General features: G+C 44.6%; 1 protein-coding gene across 1 annotated transcript in view; it reads right to left on the bottom strand.

The window, feature by feature from the left end:
• The window catches only part of WDR31 (WD repeat domain 31), a 163,060-nt gene that overhangs the window by 18,857 nt on the left and 130,583 nt on the right, over window positions 1–13,620 (bottom strand). The window contains exon 9 of the mRNA XM_069241358.1: window positions 620–782. Coding sequence (XP_069097459.1) covers window positions 620–782 — 163 coding nt within the window. The remainder of the gene's footprint in view (window positions 1–619; window positions 783–13,620) is intronic.

Raw genomic sequence — 13,620 nt, 5'->3', positions numbered from 1 at the left:
GTCCTGGTCAGCAGGATACCAGTGGGGTCCAGGTCAGCAGGATCCCAGTGAATGCAGTCATACGCACTGACAACAGGCAGAAAATGGGGGTAACCATGCCAAGAAAGAGGGGAACTTTCCTACATGAATCCACATCTTCATTTACAATTTACAGACTTGTTTGTGTTGCCTTAGTCAGCTTCTACTGCTTTACCCAGAGATTAGAAAAGCGTCAGATAAAGCTTAAGGAGTTTTTCTTACTAACAGTTGCATATTTACTTTTACTTTATTCTGTTTATAGGGAACATGACTACTTAAAAGCCAGGAAGGCAAGTTTATTTTTTACTACAATCTATTTGTTGATTGAATTATCTGCTTGTTGTACTTTTTTCAAGACAGTATTAATTCAACATTTCAATTTTGGCCAGTATCAGTGTGAATTACTTCTTCATATATTGAAAAATGTGAGATTAAAAAAACACTGTAAAGAATCTTTTAGCAGTGGAACTTGTCACTTGTCATTGAAGCTATGCTGGCCTGTGCCAGAGAGACATGTCGGTTCAGCTTTCATGCAGTGCTGACCTCCGGCAGCACCTTTCTGCTAAGCTGCAAGACTGTTGTCATACAGAAATATCCATACCTCCAGTGTGTTGGTTCCAAAGCTTCACCATGCAGTCATGAGATGAAGTGGCCACTAATGAAGCTCCAGACACACCATTTGGCAAGAAGACGCAGGCAGCTGTTGTTTGCATATGGCCCTTGTACTCAAGAACTCGGTCCCTGGTCTGTCGTAGATCCCAAAGCTGAAGAGACAAAAGTAGAGGGTCATTGAAACCGCATTGACATTTAGCAGTAAATATAAAGGGCTATCTAACTTTTTATCCTACCCATGTTTATATTAGGATATGTATAAAGAATCTTAGTCATACAGAATGAATGTAATAGGATATACTGATTTTGTTTCTTAAGTTTGTTAGTGTCATAGAATATATATTCACATATTGTTACAGCCACATAGGATTCCTCTTAATATAATGGAAGAAAGGAGATGCACATTCTTAGAAGTCATTGTTCTTGCAAACTACGAGTATCATTAATATCCAAACTTTAGCAAGAATTTGCATGTCTGAACAGGGCTCCCAGGGACCAGAGGGGCCTCAATATGATATCCCTGCTAACAATCTAATTATCTTGAAAATGATTATACAGGTAAGGGTTTCCTTTGTCCTTTGGTAGGATGATCTCCAAAAACCATTGTTCAAGGAAGAGGGAGACACCCTTCTCTTATATTATTGGCAGTCCTGAAGGATGGGTAGCAGGGACTTAACTTTGAGGGGCAGCAGAATGCTTAACCGAGAACACAGTATGTTTTCCATGTACAGTTTACAGAAGCAGTTATCAGTCAGTTACAAACCATCAGCTGGGAAGATTAACAATGCAGTTAACAGCAAAGGACAAGCATAATTTTGCTACAGTTGTAGTGAATCCTATCTTGTTTTAATGGCAAGCAGGAGTTAACTTAGCCTTCTGGCTTGCAGACCTGTGCCAGTGACTTTTCTCCTACTTAGCTTGCTCTGTTTTAGCGCAATTATTCAATTCTATCTTTCCAAGATGGCTGCGTTGTTTTTAGTTAGGACAATATGTTAGTTTCATGCCATCAGTGCCACTCTGCTAAGGCGTCACTATCAGCGCCAGAGATAGATAAGATGTAGGTATTCACATTAGGTAGTTTCCCACTTTGTGCATTCAAGGGAATTGTTTATGTAATTGCCGCCCCAAGCATGTCTTGTTATCTATTGTTTGGGAACAGACTTACGTCAGGAGTCCGAGCAGATCTGTATAAATGCACCTCACATAGGCAGATAGTCAGAGGGATTCCTACCAGATGCCATTGACGCTATCCATGCTACACGTCGCCTTTACGTTGACCCAGTCATCATGTACATACGAAGCCTGAGCTAGATACCTCATTTCAAGGTAATGAGGGTTGAGGGGCTCTTCTCATGGACATGGCATTGGCAGATTAGGTTTAAAACACCTAGCACCGTTTAGGTTAGATTTTAGGTTTATCATGCTAGGGTATTAGCACATATTTCAAATTCATGTTATTTTATGTTGTTGCAAGATGGTGGGGGTCTTTGTGTTAATGACTCTCGTATTCACAATTCTGTTTCTTGCATTATTCATTATCCTTATCATTGCAGCCCATGCAACATATCGTAGATTGCAGTTTTGTTAATAAAACCTATTGAAAACTTTACTTCTTCATTGCCTGTGTTTGATTGAGACATGCTGTTCATGTGAGAAAGGGGTGATGTCCATTTAACAACAACACTCCCTGAGATGTCGCACTCTTGAGTACATGCGAAAAGGCTGCCACAAATCACCCTTTACTTTTGAGCTGGGAGGGTTGGGACGACAGTTGCGACTTGTTGTAGGACTGGCATAGTCACCTACAAACATAAGTACTGTCATCCTTAAATCAGCAGTCTTGCCTAGAGCAAGAGTCAAACTATGACATGGCGCCACCAACGATGGTGTTTAGGCACTAATTACAGATACCCTGATTATTACTGTCTCACATAAAGCAGGTACCCTAAGTACTATTATACTGAGGCGTCCCTGGTCTTGGGGAAGATCCTCCTCAGCTGAACAGGGAGCACTTAATTAGGCTGTAGGTTGTTCGGGCTTGAACAATTAAAAGGACTTTACTCCATATTTGGTGTTCCATCTCTTTACCCATTATACAATATGGCTAATGCCATAGACATTCCTGAAAATTCTAGACAACCATTAACATTACACCTAGTAGCGCATGGCTTAACAGATGAGAGTGGGCATGTCACATTCACAGTAGAAGCTAGTGAAGCTTACCAAACATAAACATTCTACTCTTGGGTGACCTTTTCTGAGGAAGACCAAAGATCATTTATATTCCACACATACAGAATTGCAAACATACCTCCACGGTACCAAGCATACAAGTATTTTGAAATACCGTTTACTTGTCAAGAACATCAGAACTGGTTTAAGGTTTAATGGCGCCCTACCACACGTAACACAACCCGTGAGATTAGGTCCCTTAGGTAATGAAGGACCAACGTGGCCTATGTTTGCCACATACACACCTTATCCAGGTATACAAAATATGCAGGCAGCTGATCTGTGCAACTTATACATTGAGATAGTAACACTATACAGATGACTTGTTCAGTTCGTAATGCTAACTCTGAACACTACAACAGTGCGTCCAGCACCACCAGCACCTGCTGGATACCAATTGGCTACTACTGGGATCATTCCACAAACAGTACATTCTATCATGGGTAAAGAAGCCACAGAACGAGAGAAAACCCCATTCTGGATAGCCCAGAAAACTAATCAGCTGGAAGCTGTGTTTCCCATTACAGGACCACAGGAGAAACATAGAATTCTCACAATGTACAGCCTTCGCTGCGATTTATACTACCACACATGGTACTCCGACACTTGCCAATTTACAGGAAGTGTTAAAACAAATTCAAAATGAGCACGGGGCTGCACCGGCCCTAGATTTGGGGATGAAATAAATGTGTAACTTTGACGCTGTCTCCTCAGTCATACTTAGTAACATTAAAGGGGAAGCGGTAGAACTGGCTATACGCCAGCGCCTCTGAGAGATTCCACAGTTGGACCAGGAGAAACAGCTACTGGAAATTATTTCTAACACCTATACCAGTATAGGAAGGGATAGTTTGGGAGGAAAGCCGAAAAAGCTCAAAATACAGAGTACCACCCATAAGGAAGGTACTAAACAAGCACAGGAGGGTTCTAAAAAGGGCTAGGATAAACAAAAGCAATTTAAAGACAGACAAAATCAGAGAGTAGATTCTCTACACCTGAAGAACTCCGACAAGAGATTTACTCTCGGAAATCGAGAAGATATAAAAGCTCCTGACAGATATACTAATTCATGTCCCTCTTGTTCCTTTCAGGATGCACCGGACAGATGTAGCGAGAGAGTAGGCCGGTCAGAGTGACGTCCTGACTACGTGAAACAGAAGAAAGACTCACCACAGTCTTCAGACAAAAACGAAGACAAGTTCCCACAACAAAAGACACAGATTAAAAGGAAAAAGGTGGCAGCACAGTCAATTAAAAATGCCAGTACACAAAACGTGGGCAGTGACACTGTTAGACAGCGCAGCAGAGGTCACGATATGTCACCAGAGTCTGAAAGATCACCTGGATGCAACAGCAACTAGCGATTACATTGCAGTTAAGACTGGAGATGGGTGCTATCTCCCACCTGACAGGGTTTATGATTTAAAAATCAAAATTTAGGGAGACGTAGAGCGCACCATTGGTGTGATATTCTGGGATTAACTTAGTTGTGATATCCTGCTGGCGAGAGGGACTGGCTACCTGAGCACGTCCGTAAGATCCCACATGGGGAAGGTGTCATTTTGCCTTCTTTCTCTGATCTTGTTCCAGAAGCGGTAAAACAAGCCTATGCTGTTAAAAGGTCTTTAGCGCAGGCACCTGCATCAAACCACAATCATGTAGGGTTTGACAAGGGCTCACCTTGTCATATTATACCTATCAATTCTACACCCCAGCTTCAGCCACAATATCCTGTAAAACATGAAGCAAGATGACATCTATCTCACAGATGACGACCTCAACATTCATCTTGGCAGGGTCGATCGGATCATTTTAGGATTCGCAGCCCTTGGCTATAAATTAAATTTTAAGAAAACTACAATAGCCTTTCTCAGCGTATTGTTCCTGAGATAAGAGCTATCAAATGAGGGCAAGAGCCTGGCCCCCCACTTTCTAGAAAAATTTGCTCAACTTGAACAACCAAATACAATCAAGAAACTACAGTCTTTACTTGGTTTCTTTAACTTTGGCCGAACTTACATTCCTGACTATGCACAATGTATCAAGCCACTTTATGACGTAATATGCCCTAATTTTTCTATCAGACATTGGATGGTAGAACACATATGCTTCCTTAGGAAATTGCAACAGGACATGCTAGAAGCAAAACACTTGCACACCCATGACAACAAAACAAATTTTGTCATCATATTAATTGCTGGTGCCATTGGGTTCACTTATGTCACCTTTAATGAGGGCGACACGGTGCCCATAGCATATAATGAAAATGTCACTTACCAGTGTACATCTGTTCGTGGCATCAGTCGCTGAAGATTCACATGTTGTGCATAGCCCGCCATCTGGTGTTGGGTCGGAGTGTTACAAGTTGTTTTTCTTCGAAGAAGTCTTTCGAGTCACGGGACCGAGGGACTCCTCCTCCTTGTCTCCATTGCGCATGGGCGTCGACTCCATCTTCGATTGTTTTCCCCGCAGAGGGTGAGGTAGGAGTTGTGTTGTAGTAATAGTGCCCATGCAATGGAGTGAATAAGTATGTACCTATTTAAGGTTTAAATAATATATTTACAAATGTACAAAGCTTAAGCTAACTTCCGAACGGCTACAGGCTCCCGGGGAGGCGGGTGGGCACATGTGAATCTTCAGCGACTGATGCCACGAACAGATGTACACTGGTAAGTGACATTTTCAGTTCGATGGCATCTGTCGCTGTAGATACACATGTTGTGCATAGACTAGTAAGCAGTTATCTCCCCAAAAGCGGTGGTTCAGCCTGTAGGAGTGGAAGTAGTTTGAAATAAGGTTCTTAACACGGCTTGACCTACTGTGGCTTGTTGTGCGGATAGCACGTCTACACAGTAGTGCTTGGTGAACGTGTGAGGCGTAGACCATGTGGCTGCCTTACATATTTCGTGCATTGGAATATTTCCTAGAAAGGCCATGGTAGCGCCTTTTTTTCTGGTTGAGTGTGCCCTTGGTGTAATGGGCAGCTGTCTTTTTGCTTTAAGGTAGATTTGGATGCACTTAACTATCCATCTGGCTATACCTTGTTTTGATATTGGGTTTCCTGCATGAGGTTTTTGGAATGCAATAAATAGCTGTTTAGTCTTTCTGATGTTTTTTGTTCTGTCAATGTAGTACATTAGTGCTCTTTTGACATCTAATGTATGTAGTGCCCTCTCAGCTACGGAATCCGGCTGTGGAAAGAACACTGGTAGTTCTACAGTTTGATTTAGGTGGAACGGTGAAATAACCTTTGGTAAAAATTTAGGATTGGTCCTTAGGACTACTTTATTTTTGTGTAGTTGGATAAAAGGTTCTTGTATTGTAAACGCTTGAATTTCGCTTACTCTCCGTAGAGATGTGATGGCGATGAGAAATGCAACTTTCCAGGTTAGGAATTGTATTTCGCAAGAGTGCATGGGTTCAAAAGGTGGACCCATGAGTCTTGTTAAGACAACATTGAGGTTCCATGAAGGAACGGGTGGCGTCCTTGGTGGTATAATTCTTCTAAGGCCTTCCATAAATGCTTTAATGACCGGTATCTTGAATAGTGAATTTGAATAGGTAATCTGCAGGTATGCAGATATTGCCGCAAGGTGTATTTTAATGGAAGAGAAAGCTAGGTTTGATTTTTGTAAGTGTAGCAAGTAACCCACTACATCCTTTGGAGATGCGTGTAATGGTTGGATTTGATTATGATGGCAGTAGCAAACAAACCTTTTCCATTTGCTTGCATAGCAGTGCCTAGTGGATGGTCTTCTTGCTTGCTTTATGACTTCCATACATTCTTGGGGAAGGTCTAAGTGTCCGAATTCTAGGATTTCAGGAGCCAGATTGCTAGATTGAGCGATGCTGGATCCGGATGCCTGATCTGCTGTTTGTGTTGTGTTAACAGATCTGGCCTGTTGGGCAATTTCATGTGGGGTACTACTGATAGATCTAGCAGTGTTGTGTACCAGGGCTGCCTTGCCCATGTTGGTGCTATCAGTATGAGTTTGAGTTTGTTTTGACTCAATTTGTTTACTAGATATGGAAGGAGAGGGAGAGGGGGAAAAGCGTATGCAAATATCCCTGACCGGTTCATCCATAGAGCATTGCCTTGGGACTGCCTGTGTGGGTATCTGGATGCGAAGTTTTGGCATTTTGCGTTCTCTTTTGTTGCAAATAAGTCTATTTGAGGTGTTCCCCAGAGTTTGAAGTAAGTGTTTAGAATTTGGGGGTGAATTTCCCATTCGTGGACTTGTTGGTGATCGCGAGAGAGATTGTCTGCAAGTTGATTCTGGATCCCTGGAATAAACTGTGCTATTAGGCGAATGTGGTTGTGAATTGCCCATCGCCATATCTTTTGTGCTAGAAGGCTCAGCTGCGTTGAGTGTGTCCCCCCCTGTTTGTTTAGATAATACATTGTTGTCATGTTGTCTGTTTTGACAAGAATGTATTTGTGAGTTATGATTGGTTGGAATACTTTTAGTGCTTGAAAAACTGCTAGCAGTTCTAGGTGATTTATGTGCAGTTTTGTTTGATGTACGTCCCATTGTCCTTGTATGCTGTGTTGATCGAGGTGTGCTCCCCACCCCGTCATGGAAGCATCTGTTGTTATTACGTATTGTGGCACTGGGTCTTGGAAAGGCCGCCCTTTGTTTAAATTTATACTGTTCCACCATAGAAGCGAGAGGTATGTTTGGCGGTCTATCAACACCAGATCTAGAAGGTGACCCTGTGCTTGTGACCATTGTGATGCTAGGCACTGTTGTAAGGGCCTCATGTGCAGTCTTGCGTTCGGGACAATGGCTATGCATGAGGACATCATGCCTAGGAGTTGTAATATCATTTTTGCCTGTATTCTTTGTGTTGGATACATGCGTTGTATGATTTTGTTGAAATTTTGAATTCTTTGTGGACTTGGAGTGGCTAACCCTTTTGTTGTGTCTATTATGGCTCCTAGGTATTGCTGTACTTTGCACGGCAGAATGTGTGATTTTGCATAGTTGATGGTGAAACCGAGTTTGTAGAGGTTTTGTATGACCTGATTTGTGTGGTGTGAGCACCTTGTCAGTGAGTTGGTCTTGATTAGCCAGTCGTCTAGATATGGGAATACGTGTATTTGCTGCCTTCTGATGTGTGCAGCCACTACTGCTAGACATTTTGTAAAGACTCTTGGTGCGGTTGTTAAACCAAACGGCAATACTTTGAATTGGTAATGTATTCCTTTGAATACAAACCTGAGGTATTTCCTGTGCGACTGATGTATTGGTATGTGGAAATACGCGTCTTTGAGATCTAAGGTTGTCATGTAGTCCTGTTGCTTTAGCAATGGTAACACTTCTTGTAGCGTGACCATGTGAAAGTGTTCTGATTTGATGTAGGTGTTTAGTGTTCTGAGGTCTAGGATTGGTCTCAGTGTTTTGTCCTTTTTTGGTATTAGGAAGTACAGTGAATAAACTCCTGTGTTTATTTGTGTCTTTGGTACTAGTTCTATTGCGTTCTTTTGCAATAATGCTTGAACTTCTATTTCCAGAAGGTCTGAATGTTGTTTTGATAAATTCTGTGCTTTTGGTGGTATGTTTGGAGGGATTTGTAGAAATTCTATGCAATAACCATGTTGGATAATTGCTAAGACCCAAGTGTCTGTAGTTATTTCCTCCCATGCTTGGTAATACTGACCTATTCTTCCCCCCACTGGTGTTGTGTGGAGGGGATGAGTGACATGTGAGTCACTGTTTGGTTGTAGGGGTTTTGGGGCTTTGAAATTTTCCCCTATTCCTAGGGAATTGTCCTCTGTATTGGCCCAGAAAGCCTCCCCTTTGGTACTGTCCCTGGTAGCTGGACGGTGTTGCCTGTGAGGTGTTGGCTTGTGTGGCCTGACCCCGAAACCCCCCTCTAAAGGTTGTTTTGCGGAAGGTGCTGTAAGTGCCTCTGCTCTGCGGGGAGTAGAGTGCGCCCATGGCTTTAGCAGTGTCAGTGTCCTTTTTGAGTTTCTCAATTGCCGTGTCCACTTCTGGTCCAAACAGTTGTTTCTCATTGAATGGCATATTGAGCACTGCCTGCTGTATCTCTGGTTTAAAACCAGACGTTCGTAGCCATGCGTGCCTTCTTATAGTCACAGATGTGTTAATTGTTCTTGCAGCTGTGCCGCTGCATCCATAGAGGAGCGTATCTGATTATTAGATATGTTCTGTCCTTCCTCAACCACCTGTTTCGCCCTTTTTTGTAGCTCTTTGGGTAGATGCTCAATGAGGTGTTGCATCTCGTCCCAATGGGCTCTGTCATAGCGCGCAAGTAGTGCTTGAGAGTTAGCGATGCGCCACTGGTTTGCAGCTTGTACTGCGACTCTCTTTCCGGCTGCATCGAACTTGCGGCTCTCTTTGTTTGGGGGTGGTGCATCCCCAGATGTGTGGGAGTTGGCTCTCTTGCGAGCTGCTCCTACTACGACGGAATCTGGTGGCAGCTGTGAGGTGATGAAAACAGGGTCTGTGGGAGGTGCTTTGTTATTTCTTTTCCACCCTTGGTGTTATTGCTCTACTCTTGACCGGCTCCTTGAAGATTTCCTTTGCGTGCCGAAGCATTCCTGGGAGCATAGGCAGGCATTGGTAGGAGCTATGGGTGTAGGAGAGGGTGTTGAATAAGAAGTCATCCTCAACTGGTTCCGAGTATAGGGACACGTTGTGGAACTCTGCTGCTCTAGCCACCACTTGTGAATATGCTGTGCTATCTTCCGGTGGTGAGGGCTTTGTAGGATACGCCTCTGGACTGTTGTCCGACACTGGGGCGTCGTATGAGTCCCAAGCGTCTTGGTCTTGGTCACCTTGGCTCATGGTGGTGTGAGCCGGGGAATGTGATGGAGTTTGCGCCGGTGAAACGTTAGTTACAGGTGGAGGAGAGGGTGGCGGAGTTACCTTTTTCACCATTTTTGTTTGTGGTGCTTGGTCTGACTGAAACTCCAGTCTCCTTTTTCTCCTAATAGGGGGAAGGGTGCTTATTTTCCCTGTTCCTTCCTGTATAAAAATACGTTTCTGAGTGTGGTCCACTTCGGTGGATTGCAACTCTTCCTCAAATCTATGCTTTCGCATCTGAGAGGACAGTGATTGCTCCTCTGAATAGGAACCGGTAGTTGGGTCGTTTGCGGGTCGTTTTGGCACCGAAACCCTGTCTGTACTCTTTTTCGGCTCCGAGGTAACCTTCTTCTTTTTCGGAGTCGAACCCTCTCGGCGTCGATCTTCCTCGGTGCCGCTGTCTCTGCGTCGAGCAGTTTCGGCTCCGATATCTCGGCGTCGATCTTTTTCAGCAGCACTTTCTCGGTCCCGAGAAGGCTGCGTGCCGGTGTCTCGACCGGAGTCGGACGATCTCGGCACTATTTCGGCCTTTTTCGGTGCCGATGGTCGGTCACCGAATTTATGGGTCGAGCCATGGCCTGGTGGCAGTGGCGTCCCCTGGGCCTTGTCACTTTTCTTGTGTGCTGGCTTCGACGTCTTACTCACAGTTTTTTGGTCGTCGAATTCCTCGGAGTCCGATTCATGGATCGAGAAGGTTTCTTCTTCCTCTTGTTCCTCGAACTCTCGGTGAGCTGTCGGCGTGGACGCCATCTGCAGTCTTCTGGCTCGACGGTCACGGAGTGTTTTTCGGGACCGGAACGCACGACAGGCCTCGCAAGTCTCTTCACTGTGCTCAGGCGACAGGCACAGGTTACAGACCAAATGTTGGTCTGTATACGGGTATTTGTTGTGGCATTTAGGACAGAAACGGAACGGGGTCCGTTCCACCAGCATTGTTTTACACGCGGTCGGGCCGACCAGGCCCCGACGGGGGATCGAAAACTACCCCGAAGGGTACCGGAGCTCTTCACTCTTCGATTCGGTGTCGATTCTATTTAAGCCGATCCCGAACGCAACAATACCGACTTAATTTTTCCGATATTTAGCTAACTTTCCGTTCCGAAACCCGGAGCGAAAGGAACACGTCCGAACCCGATGGCGGAAAGAAAACAATCGAAGATGAAGTCGACGCCCATGCGCAATGGAGACAAGGAGGAGGAGTCCCTCGGTCCCGTGACTCGAAAGACTTCTTCGAAGAAAAACAACTTGTAACACTCCGACCCAACACCAGATGGCGGGCTATGCACAACATGTGTATCTACAGCGACAGATGCCATCGAACATCACATTTATACTCTAATGCAGAACAACATTTTGCACCCACAGAAAACATTCTAACTGCAGTTCAGATGGCTGTCATTAAGGAGAGGCCACTTGCCCAAGGGAAACGCATTATTGTCGTTACCCCGGTGCCAGCCTTAGAGGCCATCACCAAAGCAAGCGTTCCTAATGCTAAAGCATGGATTCAGTGGGCAACTTCCCTGACTGCTACAGATGTTGATTACATCTTTGATCCAAAACTTCAGACACAAGAATTCCTCCAATACGAACAGGAGTACCCTGCACCTCTAGATATTTTGCCACTTGACAGATACCCTGCTGTCATTTACACTGATGGTTCAGCACAACCAGCTGTAGGTACTAAACATCAATACTCAGTCGCTTGATCAGCTGTGAGCGGAGTGATGAATGATGGTGTATTTCACCCTCACAATACCTACATGCAGATCTTACGGGACTGCACAGCTCAGCTGGCTGAACTAAAAGCCCTTATTTTAGTGCTAGAACACACAGAGCCAGGATTACTGACTTTGATTGTCTGTGACTCATACTACTGCGCCCAGTCCTACAATATTTATCTTAACCACTGGCGACTGAACTCATTTAGAGACTTCAAAGGGCTCAACATAAAACACAGAACTCTGTGGGGGAGTGTGGCTGATCTCAAGGATAAGCTATCTTGTGTCCATGTACTACATACATTGGGCCAGCAATATGTAGGAGTACACATTATCAGCAACACTTTGGCTGATAAAGAGGCCAAATCTGCAGTAGCTATGGCTTCTGTGGCTGCAGTGACTCGATCATAGATGACATTGGATAGTAACATTTTGACTGCTGTGAAAGCTTTAGCTCAAGGCAAGCCTCTCCCAAAAGCATACCCTATAAAATACTCTTACCACCTCAGTGCATGCCAACGCAACACTTCCTGGGGTTGGAGATTGAGTGATCCCCAACCAAGACCAGAGATTAGATCTAATAAAAGCAGCGCATGAGGGTGTCGCATCTGCTCATGCTGGTATTTCAGGCACAGTGACACTCTCACAGAAACACTTCTGGTGGCCAGGACTATACAAGCAGACCACGCAATATGTCCTTTGCTGTGACATCTGCCAGCAGATAAAGAGCTCAAATATCGAACGCCCACTGCAGACATCCCTCTTAGTGTCCAAAAGGCCACTACAATGTGTGTACCTGGACCATTGTGTTCCTCTACAATCTGATGGTGCATACAAATACATCTAAGTCGCTATAGATTCTTGGTCTGGATTCCTGTGGGTGTGGCCACAGCGGTGGGCTGACGCATGAACTGTTATCAAAGACTTGCTTATCTTTATCAGTACATATGCAGTTGCAGCATCCCATTCGGACCAGGGTCCTGCCTTTGCATCTAAGGCATTAAGGGACACCATCGGGACGATGGGTATTGAACTCCACTACTCCTCACCATACCATCCCGAGGAAACTTTGGTCGTAAGGGGAGAAATCAGGATCTAAAGCAGTCCTTAACAGCCAGAGTATTAGGTTCAGGCCGCAGTTGACTTCATCACGTGTATGGGGTCCAGGTGGCACTGAATAAACTGCCAAGACGGTCCTTGGGGGGACGCACTCCCTATGAGGTTCTCTTTGGGATACCTATGTATGTCCAAGATCTTGATGGCCCTGGTTTGGTGGCAGCAGAGCCACCTTTTGACATAAATGAACACCTCACTGTCTTACAGGAGCTTCAGCAATTTCGTGATGATAAATCATCCACCAGTGCTGCCACCTTAGGAATAAGGGATTTACCAACAACTTCTACTGGCTGGATTCCTAAAGTTGGGGATCTGGTTCCTGAAAAGATCTCTGTGAAGAAGGAATTTGGCCCATTCTACAGTGCACCGGTCCCAGTCCTGGGAATACAAGGTAACAGAACTGTCATCTTACCACCGCTGCCAGGCTCCAAAGCTAATAGATTCATTTCCATAAACAATATCAAACTTCACCATGTGGCCGATCCAGCATAGTAGACCCAGAAGTCCCTTGGGTAGTTCCTGGTCCCCTCTCACTACCCAACAGGACATTCTGCTTCAAAGAAAAAATAACACTTCTGACCACACAAGCAAGTCAAACAATGCTACAAATACCTCCTCGATCATGGGGAGGGGGGAAAATGAGCTGATTCCAGTTATCACTTCAACAACAAAACCTGTCCAAGATGTGGCTGTTTTCTATTCCAACACAACACAAACTGACGACATCGGCTACTATTAACATATCGCACTTGCCTCTGCCAACTCAAACTTCTGGTACAGTGGGTCATGTCCCTGTCATCTCAGGCTACACCCACTTTGTCCTTCAGACAAGAGTCTAAAATGCTTCTCTTTAACTTCTCCTTTGCCGTTGTCATCAGCTCGACTGTGTCGAAGTTTGACTCTTGCTCTAGACAAGATTGCTGGTTTAAGGATGACAGTACTTATGTTTGTAGGTGACTATGTCAGTCCTATAAAAAGTTGCAACTGTTGTCCCAACCTTCTCGGCTCACAAGCAGCACCTCACCAAAAACCCAAACAGCAAAAGGTGATTTGTGGCAGCCTTTACGCATGGACTCAAGAGTGCGACATCTCAG

The sequence above is a fragment of the Pleurodeles waltl genome, chromosome 6, assembly GCF_031143425.1.
Source record: "Pleurodeles waltl isolate 20211129_DDA chromosome 6, aPleWal1.hap1.20221129, whole genome shotgun sequence".
NCBI classification, from domain to species: Eukaryota; Metazoa; Chordata; class Amphibia; order Caudata; family Salamandridae; genus Pleurodeles; species Pleurodeles waltl.
The sequence above is the reverse complement of the archived record's forward strand: the minus strand, read 5'-3'. Positions and strand labels throughout refer to the sequence as shown.